General features: G+C 35.9%; 1 protein-coding gene across 1 annotated transcript in view; it reads right to left on the bottom strand.

Annotated features, from left to right (window-relative positions):
• Nucleotides 1–19,144, bottom strand: part of LOC149802203 (dynein axonemal heavy chain 3-like) — a 281,860-nt gene that overhangs the window by 111,089 nt on the left and 151,627 nt on the right. Inside the window, exons 38-42 of the mRNA XM_089956614.1 lie at nucleotides 14,195–14,344; nucleotides 13,392–13,568; nucleotides 12,868–13,006; nucleotides 6,339–6,529; nucleotides 818–913 (exon numbers count right to left, since the gene is read on the bottom strand). Of these exons, the coding sequence (XP_089812740.1) occupies nucleotides 818–913; nucleotides 6,339–6,529; nucleotides 12,868–13,006; nucleotides 13,392–13,568; nucleotides 14,195–14,344 (753 nt within the window). The remainder of the gene's footprint in view (nucleotides 1–817; nucleotides 914–6,338; nucleotides 6,530–12,867; nucleotides 13,007–13,391; nucleotides 13,569–14,194; nucleotides 14,345–19,144) is intronic.

Genomic DNA, 19,144 nt, shown 5'->3' with positions numbered 1-19,144 from the left:
AGTTTGTTGGATTTTTGTGCCTTTTAACTTTTCTTTTATTCCACCTTCTTCATTTGATTCAAAAGACATACTTAACATGATAATACAAAGGAGGCCAGCCTTTAGTTCAGTGCAACAATACAACAAATACTTCTGTAAGTTAGTTATCAAAACACGGTCGGCACTTAATTAGGTTCTCAGAGAAATGCTCACAGACATAGCTGTTATGGTAGATTGACGCATTTTAGGTTTAATTTCAAGAGGACACGTTGCATTTATGATGATTACACTTAAAAAGAACTAAAAGATAGAACTAGAACACAAATTTCAATTGATAAAAATTTTATTTAATTTGCATTTATTTATTAAAGTACTGCCTCCACTTGGTGTAAGTGACATTTTCATTGATCAAAATTTACTTACATATCATTAATTGTGATGTGCTAGGAATGTCGTTTGGAAAGAAAATGTAAAAAATTGTATGACCTATTTTTAAGTGTGATATTTCATAGTGTTGATTAAAATTTCCAGGTCCTATCTACCGTTTTCAACAATAAAACGAGTTATACATCAAAGTAACCATTACCAATTTTGATTGCTATTTTCTTCAAGTTCAACAAAAAGGGATCAATTTTGGGGGTATTTTCTGGTTTAAGAAATGGGATCCACGTCTGACCTCATGTTATAAGATAGTTCAAGAGTTACCAGGGTGCGAGTTATTAAGGGAGTGGTGTATTTACAGTTTTAACCATATTAATTCTTTCAGAGTACAGAGCTGGTGTTGTGCCCAATATGGTCATCATTCTTAGCTAATTATGATTTAAAATAAAATACCTACCTTTTCTATGATTTCAAGACGATCCTCATTATCGTACAAATTGGGAATATCCCCCGTGTTTAGGATCATATTTATGTCTTCCAGAAATGACTCATCCTGTGAAGGAGATTCAATTGTTATTATCCTGATAAAATAATGCATTTATTTTTCATTTATACACCAGGAAAACATAATCAAATTATATCATTACTTTTCATGCACTTTCATAATCTCCAAATAAATATGAGACTTGTAAACTAAGTGTGTAACTGGAACCAGAATATCAGTTTTGATTGACATGACAAAACCATGGGAATTCTGGGAAAACAATTAGTCTTTCCAGCAGCCCATTGTGAAAACACAGGGATAAAGTAGGGTTCCTCTTTGAAATGAAGTAGGAAAAAAGTAGGGCAAAAAAGGGATACAGTCAAACCCACTTATCTCGACCTCGGTTATGTCGAGAATCTGTGTATGTTGAGCAATCCCAAACAAATCCTTCTTTGTTATGCTAATTTTTCCCTACTTATCTCGACCCTTGTTAAGTTGTTAACCCTGTTATGTTGGGCATAAGTTTTGGTCTGAAGTAGCAGCTTCATCTTTTTTTCCATTACAGAGTAAAGTTTATCGGTAAAAACCGGCCTACTGGTGTAAAAGAACTTCTGATGATCAATAAAAGTGATCAATTCTCATGCACATATTTAGTCAGTTACATTTTGCTACTGGTTGGAGTCAAATTTAACAAAAGAAAATTCTTTTTTATAAAACAGTAAAGTCCTACATGTACATGTACTTAAATTGGCCTTGATTTTGGCCAGCATGAGAAAACCATTGCCTTTCTGAAGGTACCAAAGGATACTGACTGGGAAATAAAAACAACTTTAAGCCAATGACAGTGTTACAGGAAATAAAGAGTTGTACAAATGTGTGACTTGTTACTTAATCTCATTTTAGTGACCTGCCATGACTAAATAATTATTTTTATTGTGAAATGCAATTTAGTTTTAGAAACAAAGCTGCTCATTTTTTGTGCTTCAAGATGCATAATTATTGTCCTGCAGTACGTTTGTCAACTAAACCCTGATATATCGGGACTGTGTTCTGTCAATCATTTTTTACATCCCCGACATGATTGAGATAACTGGGTTTGACCGTATCTCTTAAAGTCAAAAAGCATGAAATTTACATAAATTACTATAAAAAACTTACCTTCATTACCTTCATAACATTGAACATATGCATGTACTAACTCACATACAATCTGTCTCTTTAATCCAGGTTTCCTCTGTCTTCTTAAAGTTATGTGTTAGTTTTGATCATCATGCCATCTATTTTGACCACATGACTTTAAATAAGCACAGTACAAACTATACATTATAATTAATTGCAAATAATAGCAGCACCTGTATTACATTAATGCAATTATAACTAGGTAAAAAATATTAAATCAAATACCACTAGAATTCAATCCAAAATATATGCATACATTACAGAAACCAGCCAGAATTATCCTTAATGGGGCTGGAAATGTTCCAATTGAGAACAATGATTGGTGTGGTGAACAGTTAAAGAACTGTTAACATGTGTACACGGCAAACTGTCCATTGATTACTGTAATGCTGTAATTTGGGAAGTTTAAGGCCAATTGCAGGATGTTTTCTGAGGTGTTGTAATAATGGGAACAAAGCTGGTCCATGATGTCTTCTGAGCCTTTGATGAAAATCAGCCAACCTTTGGCAGAGATAAGATAAAATGGAGAGACCAACCATAATACATGATTTTGGCAGACACAACAGAGTAAGAATTTAAATTTTTTTTTTGTTTAATTGTTTTTGTATTATTCAAGCTTTTTTAAGAATATTTAAGGACAGCTCTCATAGCTTTTGTTCATGTCAAAATACTGAAACTTTCTCCCAATGCCAAGAAACCACCAGCTAAGAAATATTGCAAGTTCAACAATTCTTAGATATCAGAGTTTATGTGTTTGCAGGCAAATATAAAAGGTCCTGACTTTGCACTGTGTGTTTCAAAGGTATGGATATTTGAAGTTTAAATACATCAGGTAGTTTTTTACTTTTTATTTCTAGACTAAATCAATGTTTAGTTGGGTTTCTTTTGTATTTACAGTCGGTGAAACTTGCCAACAGATATTTGGATCCAAGCCATGCTGATACAGTGATGATAATCTCCATTCTTCACAAAATAATTCAAGGTGAATTCTGGACCAGAGAGCTATTGAAAGCCTGATTATTAGTAATTTCCCATACTCAGAGCATAAATATCTCAAGAATTCAAAATGTTCAGCAATATCACACTGCATTCATCAGTGACTATAGTTGATCACATTGCTAATAATGGCTACATGATACAAGGAGACTGGTGCAGATGGGTGGTAATTCAAGCCCCTCATCCCTGTTTAGTGTTGGCCTCCACTATCATAATTTTGATGCCTTCTAACCTTCCTTTTCTATATATTGTCCTCTGATGTGATGACCTTAATTTGATTGGGGATGATAAAATATTCAATATTGCTACAATGTTCATGTATGACTGATGAATCTCTACTGATGTGTTCCTTAATCCTTGTTTCTAAGACTCTACCTGATTCCCAATGTAATAATTCTAATAATCGTTATATCTGATATAATAAACCACACCAGATTTTTTTAAATTTTCTGTTTTGTCCTTCACATGTGTAAGTTGTTGTCTTAAAGAATTGTATGGTTTGTGAAATACAGTGATCCCATGTTATCTGAATACTCACTAGGATTTCTGATGTACCATGGATATATGACATGCCAATGTTGATTATATCTGGGCTGCTTATTGGTTTATGCGGTGGTGTTTTCTGCTTTTCTGGAAGTTTGAAAATCCATTCTGGATAGCTATTTCCCCTTATTACTTATTTCACAAGCTCTACGTCCTCTATTTGATATGTATCATCTATGACTAAGCAGTTAGCTTGGTGCATTAACACATTAACCCCTAGCAACGACTTAACGTGGCAGGAGGTAGTAGCCTACTGCCGAGCTCTGTAGTGTCATGGTCATGCATTATACACTAAAGTGGGTGGTATTATAGAAAGGTAGACAGATGTAGCTCTACAATGATACCAAATAATCTGGAATATCTAGTTGCACTACAAAATACAGGTAAAAAAAACTCATTTTTTGGACCCGACTTTTTTCTACCCAAAATTCGCCTGTGGTTGGAATTTGATTTTGTGTCAGGATTTTAGACTTTTTGGTCTCAGATCTAAGGCAAACCAGTATGAACTGCAAACAGACAGATGAGCCTTTGCAAAAAGTAGGATAAGATGGGCATTTGGAATAAAGAGTGGTCTCCATACAAAAATAATGACTCCGTTTAGCAAAATAAGAAAAAATTATAAAAGAACTCCAACTTTTACCCTTCTGCTCATGCACGAGTCAAATAGCCAATGTAAAACAATGTTTCTAACACAACTAGGCAGTATGTTATTGAATGATACCAGGGATTTGGTGTTTTCGAGTCTATTCAGAAATAGCTTTCAAAATGTGTTTCCTACTCGATTCTCAGGCGAAAATGACAAAAAGCTCCAGGGGTTAATGTGTTAAAGATCTTACTAGTGACCTCTTGTGTTCTAGATGGTGATTGGAAAAAAAGTTGAGGTACTGGTCAGTATGGGTTGGTTTTCTATTCACATCAACTCTGGTTGATCCATCATCAGTTACATGTATAAATGTGTCCAAGAATGGTAGATTACCATTTTCTTCTTGTTCTGAAGTGAACTGAATATCTGGATCAATGGAGTTGATTTGATCAGATAACTCCTGAACATGGTACTTGTGTAGCTCAGTCAAGGTATTATCGACATATCTATCCACATTGATGGTGAGTTCTTGGCTGATTCCAAGGCTTTTTTCTTTAAGAAAAACACCATGTATAAGTTGGAAACTATCAGTGAGACTGGAGATCCCATTGCCACTTTTTCAGTAGGTAAAACTGCCCATTATAGATAATCACTGATGAAGACAGTGTGAAAGTGTAAAAAATGTAGAATTCTTAAGATATTTATGCTCTGAGTATGGGAAATTACTAATGATCATTAATTACTGAGTATGGGAAATTACTAATGATCATGAATTACTGAGTATGAGAAATTACTAATGATCATGAATTATCCAGAGCAAAGAAGCAACCATTCTATTGTACTGAAAGCCTGTTAACACATTAACCTCTTGAGCTTTTTGTCATTTTCGCCTGAAAATCGAGTAGGAAACACATTCTGAAAGCTATTTCTGAATAGATCCTGAAACACCCAATCCCCAGTGATCTTTCAATAACATACTACCTAGTTGTGTTAGAAACATCGTTTTTCATTGGCTATTTGACTCGCGCATGAGCAGAAGGGTAAAAGTTGGATTTTTTTGTTTGTTTTTTTATCCTACTTTTTGCAAAGGCTCATTTGTCTGTTTGCAGTTCATACCAGTTTGCCTAAGATCTGAGACCAAAAAGTCTAAAATCCTGACACAAAATTGGATTCTGACCATGGGCAAATTTTGGATAGAAGAAAGTTGGGTCCTAAACATGAGGTTTTTTTTATCTGTATTTTGTAGTGCAACTAGAAATTCCAGCTTATTTGGTATCATTGTAGAGCTACATCTGTCTACCTTTCTATAATACCACCCACTTTAGTGTATCATGCATGTCCATGACACTACAGAGCTCGGCATCAGGCTACTACCTCCTGCCACGTTAAGTCGTCGCCAGGGGTTAATGTGTTAAGTGTGAAGCTTAATAATCACAATAGTCACCAGATCGTGATCCTGTGATGGAAACTAAAAATGCTATATAGTGTAGTGAACTAAAAGATAAACAACTCTTACACTCTCAATGACTGACAATATACTGACACATATTAATTAATTATTATTGTATCATTTGCTATTAGATTTGTAACCAAATTCTTGTTCAAAACAATTTAATTATACAAAAAGAACACATATTATGACAAAAACTGCACTTGTTTTGATTTCAATATCCTAAAACGCATAAAAATTTATGCCAATAAAAGATTTCCTGGTTTAGAAGACAATCTACTGATCAAACTTTGTAAACCTACTGGACTGAAGTCATGGCTATGTTACATGTAGACATGTAGCTGTTAAGTTGAGCTGTGCTCATCTGAAGTCATATGACTCAAATACATACTGAAATAACCTAAATAGCTGCATAAAACTTCACCATCCAGCTTCACATCTAGGTGGGGGGCATTTATGAATTCACTTTGTTATGGTTGTTCATAGTGTGTAATACAACTGTCAATATAAAATTGAAAAAAGTAGGAATAGCAAGGCCATTTTAGAAAAATTAGAAAAAACAGAGTTTCAGAAAAAAGTAAGAAAAACAGGAAGAGCTAGGCTTAATAGAAAGACTAAACAATACTTTTTCTGGAAAAAAAACCACCAAGTGAATATAAAATCACTCAAGCAAGATCCTATGTGCACAGGCTATGCTGATATAAAGTGATTAGCTGTGGCCTTGTAGCTAAATGGTCACAAACCTTAATTTGTTGGTCTCCAAACAGGAAGACCATGGATACACCTTCATCTCCTGCCCGTCTCATCATTGTTCGGAGATCTTCCCTCCATTCGGACACTGTGTAGTTCTTTGTAATCTCAATTTGAAACAGGTCAAAATCCGACATAAATGCTGAAAGTCTCGTGGCACTCTGGCGTCCACTGCCACCAATTCCTAGATCGAGAAATCTTATATATATATATATATATATATATATATAAACAAAATTTGCTTACAAATATGAAAATGACAAATGACACGAAAACAATATCCTTAAAAAACGTTTAAAGTGCTAAGCTCTTTCAAAATACAGCAGATAAATCCTTCCAACAATCTACCATCGAGAGGGATATGTACATGGCTAGCTCATCTAGCTGTAACATGCCCACAGCCTCTGAATATTTACTCAGATTATTTCTTGTTTTCTAGGGGTTTAGCACATGCTACCTCAGTCCGAGCTAAATCTAATCCTGAAAAAACTTTATTTGCTTTTGCTGAATTAATGGTCCCCTGAGGTGTGTCCTAAGTATTAACAGTTTCCAAGTTAACAATGACACAAGACGATTTTGGTCATGTGCAATCAGGCAATGTGAAAGAGGCTTGGAAAATACTGCCAGACACACAAAAAAACATCTGGTGATCAAGACTACAACCTTATACAGAGCCAGACTTACATTATAGATCTTTTTTGTTGAAGTTCATTTTTCATTGTGAGATTTCTTGCACACAGCTGATTTTAAATAATATGAAAGATAATTTTGTGCGATTGATGCACTTGTGGAGCCAGGATCCAGGTGCCAGCTTTCCTAAAAGTACATGCCAAAGACTGACACAACATCCTAATTATTGTGTGAAATCTAATCCTGACACAAAATCCTAATCCTGACACAAAATCCTAATTCTGACACAAAATTTTATCCTGACGAGAATTTTCCCTAAACTACATCCCAAACTGAAGAATGCATGGACAGTACCAGTCAAATATCCTCATACAAAAGTCAAATCCATCTGCAGACTGCATAGAACCAGATCTGCCACTGCATAAGGCACCAGTAGATCAGGGTCTATGTTGTTTGCAGCTGGACATGACTTTAACATGAGTGTATGCAGTAGTTAGCTCAATGTCATAACGCTGTCCATACGGTATGCTGTCTCGTCGTGAGACTGTCTTATAATACATTATATTAATCTGACCATGTCCGTGGGTTCGAGTCCAAGGGTTGGCTAGCATAGGTATGTGGGAAAGACTGCCAGTAGCTTCTCGTTGGTCAGTGGTTCTTTCCTGGGTTTTCCAGGGTTCTTCCTCCATCAGTTATACTGGCTGCCATGTATAGCCTATCTTATGCTGAAAGTTGGCGTTAAACCCTAGAACAACAACAACAACATGACCATGTGCATTTAAGCAGTGTGATAGATGCATGGAAAATGCTGCGATACACACATACTCCCTTATTATAATGCTGTCCAAGAAAGTCATAGTATATACTGCTTTATAGTCAGACCACCCCATAACGAATTACATGATACAGGTATCCACTAACTCGTGTGATTTCCACTTACGTGAATTTCACATTAAGAAGATTTTGTATGAATTTTTTAAATTTAATTTGTTGTAGTGTAGACTAAAAGTTATTGAAATTATTTGTCTAAAAGAAAAAATAAGGATTCGTAAATGGCTAAAATGAATGGTATTAAAGCTAATTAAATTATATTTAGTTCTATGAAAATTAAAGGTAGTCAAACCAAAAAATTTGGAGTTACACCATTCTGAGTTATTAAAACCACATTTGTGAATGCAACTATTGCATAAGATGGGTGTTAGCATTATATATAATTTTACTATCACTTAATGAAATGTGGTAAGTGACTCTTTATAATGGTAACCATGTTATAATGAAGGGCTTTAATGGTGAATGATTGTCAATCTAATAACTATTAAACCATCAAAAATAAAGCCATTAGGTCTTCTTTGTGTTTGTCTTGAGGGCATCTGTTATACAATTACTGCTCAATTCAGGGTAAACAACAACCAACAGCTGTTTACTGAGATAAATGCCGTACACAACCAAGCAACACACAATGTTGTGGTTGGTAAAAGTTTCTAAACTGAATTAATAAATTGATTATTTACCTACCTAATTAAGTAATTGCTAATCATCAAAGTCAAACTCACACAATATTGAAATTATTGGCACTGCTTTATAAAACAAAAACAAAAACAGCAAACATGTGCATGTGGTTTAGTCACACTGTCAGACATTCATCACACAATCAATTAGTTGTTGTTGTTCTAGAGTTTAACGCCATTTTTCAGCACAAGATAGGCTATACATGGCGGACAGTATAACTGGTGGAGGAAGAACCCTGGAAAACACAGGGGAGAACCACCAACCCACAAGAAGCTACTGGCAGGCTTTCCCATGTACCCATGCTAGCCGAGCCTTGGACTCAAACCCACACAGACAGAGGTGAGATGGCAGTGATCCGGAATGGTGAGCGCTTTAGAGCACTCGGCCACTCGGGGCCCCAATCAATTAGTGAATCATATTATCCATTCCCAACATAAAAATCTCTGTCATTTATTTGTTACAAATTATTCATGCTGTAGCCAAGAGGATTATATACAGTATCCTGATTTGAATGGAGTCCAGCTGAGAAAAGGCCTAGCTATTTGAAATTTACACACACATCACTTAATAACCATGTCATGTATACAGAACCATAAATGTTATTTTATCTTTCTTTATATTATTTTTGCTTTATTGTATTGAATTTAGACACATAATGATCCATGATGAAATTACTAAAAATAATCCATGATGAAATTACTAAAAATAATCCATGATGAAATTACTAAAAATGAGGTTTATTTTGGGGTGGGTTTGGATAAATGATGTAACACATAGTTGACTCTTTTCTAGATGGTTGCCTTGTGGTTAGAGCATCTGCCTTGGATGTGGGAGGTTGCGGGTTCAAACCCCAGCAGAGTCATACCAAAGACTTATAAAAATGGTACTAACAGCTGCCTCACTAGGTGCTCATCATTAAGAGGTTAGTGTTAGGACTGGTCGGCCTGGTGTCAGGATAATGTGTCTAGGTGGGACATGATGCTACAACTTTGTGGGCTTTCTCTCTTGATAAAGGACTGATAAGCTCTCTTAATAGTTAATGCAATCCATCTCAAAATGGTGGAAGATGAAATATCAGTTGAACCTTTCATGGGGAGAAAATGATGCTTCCTACTCTCTTCCTTCTCCCTATAGAGGATGCAATATAAAAGCCTAAAGCACCGACCAGATATATAAGTCTATTTTGATCATCCCCAGATGACATTCAACTGAAAACTGGTGATCTCATTGGATGGAGGCTGTTTTTGCAATAAAAAAATTTAGTTGGCAAAGGAGAGAAACCAACTAATAAAATTTTCCATTGAACCTAATATAGCCTTGCCCCATGGATAGGACATGCTCCTTCATCTTGTGGATGCTAATGAGAACAAGACAACAGTCTGGAGTGTATGGTCCTTGAAGGAAGCTTCACCCCAATGTTCATAGGTGCTTTTAGTTGGAGACTACAAGACACAAGAGGGACAGTACTCATCCTATGATACTTTAAAAGAGTACTATGCATTAATGAGCGTGACATCAGTCTTTGCAGCTCACAATACCTGATCACATCTGCTAAGTAAGAGTCCCTCCCAATGGCCAAGCCTTTAAAACATTCAAGATTGTTGGATAGGGCTGCTCTATAATCCTTGATAACAGAAACCCAGCACTGCTACTCTTCAGAAAGAAAGAGAAGAAAATCAGAAAATTTATTGATAGAGGGATGGATATTTCTGCATCAATCACAAAAAATTTTTCACTTGGCATCACAGATGTTAGACACAGCTTGTCTCCTGGACTGAACAATGCACTTGGCAAATTTGATTAAAAACATGCCCTGGTGGAAAGATTATTTGAGATGAAGGTGGAGAATTCAGTGGGCTGTTATGCAGGGGAGAGCACCTAAGCTGTGACAAGAAGTTCCTCCTCAGGAGTAATGTCCTCAGATGGTCCAACAGGAATTACATCACAATTAATACTTCCAGTTCAGTACCCACGAATGTAGTTCTAGTCTATTTTTAGAACATTTTTTCCTCTCTCATTTTGGTGGTGATAGAAGAGTTTTATTTATGCATTTTTGGTAGGGATTTAAAGGTAACTGTTTATTCTTGATAATATGAGCTCAGGGTGTTGTTGTCTGTATGTATTTTGGCGACAGTGCACAGTGAGTAATAAGGCCTTGGTGATGATCCGGAAGTGAAATTCGTGTTCTGGTTACATGCTGTTATGTTGACAGTCAATAATCTAAAAAAAGAGCAGGTCAACCTTTGACAAGAACTTCACCGTGAAGTCATCTTTGAAGGTATTTTAGATTAACATATGATTTGCATTGATTGTCACACAGTGGAAAGGTCAGTACTGAGAAACAAATGTAGAGAACATATAGTAAAATTAATTGTGTACTATGTCCAACAGCAGGTTGAGAAGATTGTTGAACCACAAGCACTGCTGCCACTATGGGGCTATACAAATAAGCCAAACAGTGGAGTGTTTGAGTACCTATGGGATCATCCTAAGAGTGGGAATGTGTAAGTGAACACATGATCCTACTTCAGGCTGAAAGCATCATCTGCCAGGGCCCTATGGTAAGTGACTGGGAAAACATAAAGGGGAGACTGTTGGTCAGCATTGTAGCAAACAAGTCCACCAACAGTGTACCCAAAATTTGGAATAAGAAATCCCCTATGGATTGGTGTAGTAACCATTCCATGAAGACTATCTTCCTCTTCCTTGACAGACTATCTGCTGAAACATTCTTTTTACCAGGAGTGTGACAAACGCAGAGGGTAATCCATCGCTAGACTGCCCAGTGAAGGAGTTTCTAAACTTTCACATAGAGAGAAGGTACATGTGTGCCTCCTTGTTTCCTTTGGTACGCTACCACTGATGTGTTGTCAGTGGATACCATGATGCAGTGACCTCTTTGCTAATTTTCAAATTGTTGATGTCTTGTTTATTCAAGGGACCACAAATCCTGAAGAATCAGTCCTTCCAGCTCCAAATGAGTGCCCCCATCCAAAATCTGATACATCTTTGAAAAGATAGGAATGGGGTTTATGGGTGTGCATGGGAACTCAAGGCAGAACCTGGTCCCTGATCTTTCCACCAAATAAGATGATGGTAGAAATCCAGTCCTTGAGAAATCTGAGCATTCACAGGGTCCATGTACAGTTTCCAGTTCAACAAATGGAGAAACTGGAGAGGAGGCAATCTGCTTAAGGGAACCAAGTATGCTGTGGAGTTTAAGGTCCCCAGCAGGGAAAGAAAAAGATGAGCAGACAACATGGTCTTGGCTCTCAGTCCCTCCAACTTGGACAGGATCTTGTCTACTCTAGAGGGAAAAGGACTAAAACACTGTTCATGACGAAAGTCATTCCCACATAGATGAAATCCTAAGATGAATTAAACTCTGATTTCTATAGGTCAGGTAAAAGACCCATAGACCAAAAGAGACAGAGACTGAACATAAAGGGAAACACTGGTGTGTGACGAAGTTGCATTACAAGATAAAAAGTGGTACAAGTCACAATTAAAGGAATATGGATTACAATGATTCATTACTGTAGTAAATCAATAAGCAGAATCAACAGGAGTCCACAGACCGAATTCAGTAAGGGTAGGAATAACTACCCATGTTAGAATATAATCCTCAGATAATATTTACATTAACAATTCAGTCGGGTAAGAACCAATATGGAAGGTTATACAAAATGTAACCCAAACACTGCAAATAACTCTCTCTTGAGAGTGCTCAATTTGACCCCCCAAAAACTGCAAGATGAAGGGTAATTTTATGCAATGAAAACAATCCATATAAAAAAAAGCTCAAATTGAAATGTTAACACATGAAGCAAAGGCAATTTTTCTCTTTGACCTAAATTTAAAGCAACAACAATGTCCAAGACCAAAAAAGAATGAAGGACAGTGTGCAAGAGCAAGGTATCTGCAGGTTGCACCAGGTGGGTTCTGGTATTCCAGAACCTTCCAGTTCACCCAATGGTATATTTGTGCATCTGTTGATGAAATTATTGTGGATTCATTGTTAGAGATGCAATGAGATCAGATGGTGAATACATGTATATATACTATAAATATCATGCATGTATATCTTAATGCATGGTTCTCAACTTAAAATCAATATTAAATACAGAATCAGGTGATTTCAGTACTTTTCATTAAATAAGCACTCAATCAAAGCTGTGAATATGGAGGCACAGAGTTCTGCACCTACTTCCATACCAAACTCCCACTATGAAGCATTTGGAAGATATGATGGATCATCTTCTTCAGTTAACTAACTTGTCATGCTATTATAAGATATGTTACATAGTGTGGTGGCATTCTGTGCACCCAAACAAGCATGTTATTGTGCTAAGCCAATCTTTGACATATACAAAGTATACTCACCCACAAGAAGGGAATGACCATTTGGTTGTTTAAGGACTCTGCTTATGCGAGAAATGTGTTCAATTGCAAACCTGAACATGACCAGAGACATTGGTGCTTTGCTCATCTGATTGTATTCTTCTAAGCAGGATTCAATGTGCTGAAATTAATATAAAGCTGAAAGTGTTGAAATGTTCACAGTCATTGAAATAAGCTCTATTCTCAGGGTAATCATTCTTGTCTAAAGAAAATACTGTATTGAAAATATCATGATGTTTTAAAAACTCTTATCACAAACTTTGAAAGAATAACAATATGTGATTTATTGGAAATATTGTATTTTACAGATTACTGATTGGTTATATGCACAATATACAAATTATACATACTGTATTTTGTGATATACATAAGATAATATCTTGGCAAATTTTGATTCTTCTTAACTTCAGATGAATTTGAATCTAATTTAAATTTTAAAATTGACATTATTCAAAATTAGGCATCAAGTTTAAACTGATAAAGGTGCTAACTGCTGTTTTCTCTACCTGTTTAAGTTCATCTAGATTCTGAATCTCGTCATACAGCTTTTCATCCTTCCCCTTGCTCAAGCAATCTCCAAACATTAAGCTGCGAAGGTTGTCATCTGTCACATTCTGCTCTTCTTTTGCTAGATGCATGAACAGATTGTTCATCTTCTCCTTAAAGTGAGTTTCAAGAGCAACCTGGAAAATATTTTTAAACATATAGGAGATAATAACCCCTATGTTCCCATAATAAACAGATGGGGAAGTTGAGGCAATAACCCCCATTTCCCCATATAACACAGATTGAGAGATAGTAACACCTATGTCCCCATATAACACAGATGAGAGATAGTAACACCTATGTCCCCATATAACACAGATGAGAGATAGTAACACCTATGTCCCCATATAACACAGATGAGAGATAGTAACACCTATGTCCCCATATTACACAAATAAGAGATAGTAAAACCCAAGTCCCCATATAACACAGATGAGAGATAGTAACACCTATGTCCCTATATTACACAAATAAGGGATAGTAACACCCAAGTCCCCATATAACACAGATTGAGAGATAGTAACACCTATGTCCCCATATTACACAAATAAGAGATAGTAACACCCAAGTCCCCATATTACACAGATGGAAGATAATAACCTCTTTGTCTCCATATTACACAGATGACAGATAATAACACTTAACATAATTTCATTTAAAATATCAGAGCACATATATGATTTGTAAAAATCATTTTTCAAATTTTTGCATTAGCTATTCTCTTGACAAGAAAACTGTGTGCAGTATCTTTATGTGTGCTTACCTTGACCATTTGGAAAAATGTTTCTCTGTCATTGTCATCCACTAGTCGGTCATAGAAAACTCTGTAAACTTCATGGACCCATAGGCGCACAATCTTCTGAGATCCCTCAATTCCCTCTGGCAGTACATCCGGCTTCAGAAGTAGTACACCCTGCAAAAATATGTGTAATGAATTCCACACCAAATTTAACATTAATTATTAAAAGAATTCTCTTAAATTACATGAAGTATTCCTTAAAGAAAAGATCAGGATGAGATGTGGTCTTTGTGGCAGAAAAAGCTCAAAAATCAAAAGAATAATGTAAACTATGGATTGGTATCCATTCAAGTAACACTTGCACATGATATCACTGGGGAATGAAGAAGAAGTGCCAACTTATGAAGCTTGTTGTAAATCATGGTGCTGTCTAGGTCTCTTTAGATGCCTATATGATGCTGCTTAAAAGCAGAATTTTAAGTCAAACAGGGGCAATAACTCTATTTGACCAAGATTTTTTTAATGTCAAGCCATATATATATATATATATATATATATATATATATATATATATATATATATATATATATATATATATATATATATATATATATAGATCAAATTTGGTTTCAATCCATGTATTCTTTTTAAAATCAGAGACTGAAAATGAAAATATTGACTGTCATGACATGATGTGACAGATGGCATATTTTTAAAATACCCTCATGCATGCAGCATGGACATTTTTTTTAGGTCCTCTCATCTTTCAACATAACTGACATACCATGGTGTGACAAATGGATAATATCCTCACTGCTTGCAGCATGGACATCTTATTTAGGTCCTCTCATCTGTCAATCATGATTGCCATAACAAAATGTGACAGATGGACATATTTTAAAAATACACTCACTGCCTGCAACATAGACATCTTGATTAGGTCCTTTTCATCTGTCAATCCATAAATGTTTGTTAAGAAAGACCATGCTAATTCCACTCAAATGATATAAATTAAATTAGGCTTGCATATTTGCATCCAAATTTGAAATAATTATTATATTTTCATGACATTACATACATTTTTAAATTTTCAATACTTCTAAACATTACTGTGTACTTTTTCTTAATGAAAACCATGTAGCCACAAATGGGCAAAAACCAACTGAGGTATATAAATGAAATCTTTCAGTATATTTTAATTTATATACAGGTGACCATTTTAGATTTGTATACCATTACAGGAAATTTTCATCCATTCAAAGGCACATTTTTAATACTTTTAAACTTGATATAGACTTTGAAATTTGATAAGCATCTTTTTAACTTTTAAACATGAATACATCTGCCAACAGAAGAATTCATGGAACAGTTGACAATATACAGACTGATATGGAGGAAACTACAAAAGTCATCAAAGTGTAACAATTAGGTTACAGTGACCTAGTTATGGAAAGGTTGACTTAACCTCATTAAGATACACCCACATACCAGTTTCATGTGTGTTGGTGAAATAAGATCAAAGATAAAGAGGATCTAACTAACAAGTAACTTAAAATATAAAAGTCCCTGATTTCTGAAAATTGGGTCAAAAGTGACCTACTTTTAGTATTGTACACTCCTTGAGATACATAAACATATCATTGTTTATATTGGTGTAGGTAAAATAGTGCCCAAGAGGTTGAGGATGTAATGGATAGTTAACTGAAATAACATAAGTTACTCAGACACAAATGTCAGATTAGTGACATCATTTTGGTTTGGTTGAGAGTGTTCTTGCGAAGCAAACACATGCTAATTTTAACATTCTGGTAAGTTTATAATGCTAACTTTAACATGCTGGTAAGTTTATAATGCTAACTTTAACATGCTGGTAAGTTGATAATGCTAATTTAATTTTAACATGCTGATAAGTTTATAATGCTAACTTTAACATGCTGGTAAGTTTATAATGCTAATGTTAACATGCTGGTAAGTTTATAATGCTAATTTTAACAAGCTGGTAAGTTTATAATGCTAACTTTAACATGCTGGTAAGTTTATAATGCTAACTTTAACATGCTGGTAAGTTCATAATGCTAACTTTAACATGCTGATAAGTTTATAATGCTAACTTTAACATGCTGGTAAGTTTACAATGCTAATTTAACTTTAACATGCTGGTAAATTTATAATACTAACTTTAACATGCTGGTAAGTTTATAATGCTAACTTTAACATGCTGATAAGTTTATAATGCTAACTTTAACATGCTGGTAGGTTTATAATGCTAACTTTAACATGCTGATAAGTTCATAATGCTAACTTTAACATGCTAGTAAGTTTATAATGCTAACTTTAACATGCCGATAAGTTTATAATGCTAACTTTAACATGCTGATAAGTTTATAGTGCTAACTTTAACATGCTGATAAGTTTATAATGCTAACTTTAACATGCTGGTAAGTTTATAATGCTAACTTTAACATGCTGGTAAGTTTATAATGCTAACTTTAACATGCTGGTAAGTTTATAATGCTAACTTTAACATGCTGGTAGGTTTATAATGCTAACTTTAACATGCTGATAAGTTTGTAATGCTAACTTTAACATGCTGGTAAGTTTATAATGCTAACTTTAACATGCTGATAAGTTTATAATACTAACTTTAACATGCTGGTAAGTTTATAATGAAGAAATAGTTGAAACAACCAATTTCAGCCTTAAAAATATAGTGGAATGGGTGGAAATAGGCATGAGGAAAATAAATTTTAATTATCAAATACTTAACCGTTGCTATTGTGTGTCTTTTTGTGATGAGAAACCTTGTCCATCTGATGTGACTACATCCTTCCACGGAGTGGAAGATTGTTAATAGGACATGGTTTACTCATGCATCTCACATTGATTAAGCAAGGACATCATAGCTAGGTGGGAGGAGGGCATTCAGCAATAATGATGGGTAAGTAAAATTAGTTTTACCCCATAAAAGCAGTAATACATAACCCACTGCTATTGCAGAACTGAATTTGTCAGTCAGGTGGGTTGGTAAAACTAATCAAAACCAGAAAAATGGAAAGTACTTCCCATTTGTGGGATCTCTGGGCCACATGTTGGTCTCAAAGAAAAACAGGCCTACACTCTGTTGTACTAAACTGTGGAGGCAGACGAAGGAGAAAGTACCATGTGATCACCAAAATACTACCTTCATGAATCCTCCAGGGAAATATGATTTAAATAAGACCCTGAGGCAGTGATGTGTGTATGATTTGGATTTTTAAGATAGCTTCAACATTTGTTCAGTCATATTGTGATGATCTCTGCAGAATGGCAGTTTATAGAGATGTCTAGCACTGGGGCATCATACCACAGACATGTAGCATGATGTCCCACCCAGTCGCATTATCCTGACACCAGGCCAACCAGTCCTAACACTAAACTCTTAATGCTGAGCGCCAAGCGAGGCAGCTGTTAGTACCATTTTTTTAAGTCTTTGGTATGACTCGGCTGGGGATCGAACCCACGACCTCCCGCATCTGAAGTGGACACTCTAACCACTAGGCCATCAGAGTGGTTTGAGGCAGTGATGGCTGGTAAGCTCTTTTGATGGTAGAAATATTGGAGTCAAAATATCAATGAAGCACTCAATAGGAGCTTAGGTCAAGTTTTCCTTTTCCTTTCAGACAGAAATGTAGTACCCTAACAGGGCATCAAAGCCTACCATGATCATCCCCAGCACAGATTCCACTGAGACTGGACATCTCTAAATGCAGTGGAACTGAAGGTAATTTATTTTTATCTAGAAGAAGACACATGGATTTGGAATTGCCATTAAACTGGAGACAGCCAGTGTTGATAGATAAAGCTTGAAGCTTGCTCCATCTTCTCGTTGTGAACAAGGCAAGCAAAAACACTGTCAAGTATGTAGGGGTCCTGGAAGGAAGCCTCACTCTATGGTCCTGGAAGGAAGTCTCACTCTATGGTTCATATGGTATTTTAGTTCAAAACAACAAAACACAAGACAGATTCCATCTTGGTGTAAGAGAACAAGAGACCGGTTTCTGCTACTCGAAATACTTAAAAAGGATGGCATGGTGCCAATCTGAACCAAATGCTGGGCCTGGAGAGAATTTAAATGAGTTCAAAATGACAGCTCTGTAGCTCTTGATAGTTGATACTGAGCATTCTTTGTTCTTGAAATGAAACAAAAGGAAATCAGCAACAGAACTCATAGAGGTACAGCTTGGATAAATGCATTTAATACTGTACCAATCATACATGATTCTCCACCTGCCATCATAGACCCTGGATGCAGAAATTCTTCTTGACTGAATGATACAACTAGCAACCCAACCCCAAAAGTTGTTCTAGCAGACATATTGCTCTAAGATGGAGAATGTGAGGGCTGTTGTGTAGAAGGAACACCTTGTATTGCAACAAAAGATCTCTCCTCTGAGGTAGGGACCTGGGTTAATGTATCAGTTAGTCTAGAACTTAGAGCATGACCATCATTTAGTATATTCAGTACAGGGAAGGGCTGGGGCCATTGGAAGCAGAGGTGACAATACATGAAGCCACTGTATGTAATTCTTCATAGTGAGTAGAGTGCTGTGTGTACTAAAAGTTCCAGTGGTAAGATGAGACCGCTGGTCTCTCCTGGATGGTATAGATGGCTGGGCTATTGGAAGCAGAAGAGACATAGAAGAACTTGGTGCCACTGCATGTAACAAATTTTAGTGAGTAGGGTGCTGTGCATACTAAAGGTGGGAAAATGAGACTGTTGGTCTCTCCTGGATGGTATAAATGATGACATGCCTCCAGCCTTTCTGGCTGATGACAGCTGACAAGGGCTGATGGTGGTCTACAAGATATAGCATCAGCTCTACTCTGGAAAAGGGGTCCAGTAGCTCATGGAGAAATGAAGGACCCATTCCCTCAAAGTGAAAGGTCACGCATCCCATAAGGATTCATAGGCATAATAGGAAAAAGGGGATACTG

The sequence above is a fragment of the Sinohyriopsis cumingii genome, chromosome 4 (assembly GCF_028554795.1).
Source record: "Sinohyriopsis cumingii isolate HCF-2022 chromosome 4, ASM2855479v2, whole genome shotgun sequence".
In the NCBI taxonomy this organism is placed as follows: Eukaryota; Metazoa; Mollusca; class Bivalvia; order Unionida; family Unionidae; genus Sinohyriopsis; species Sinohyriopsis cumingii.
Note: the sequence above shows the minus strand (reverse complement) of the source record. Positions and strands in the feature narration are given on the sequence as shown.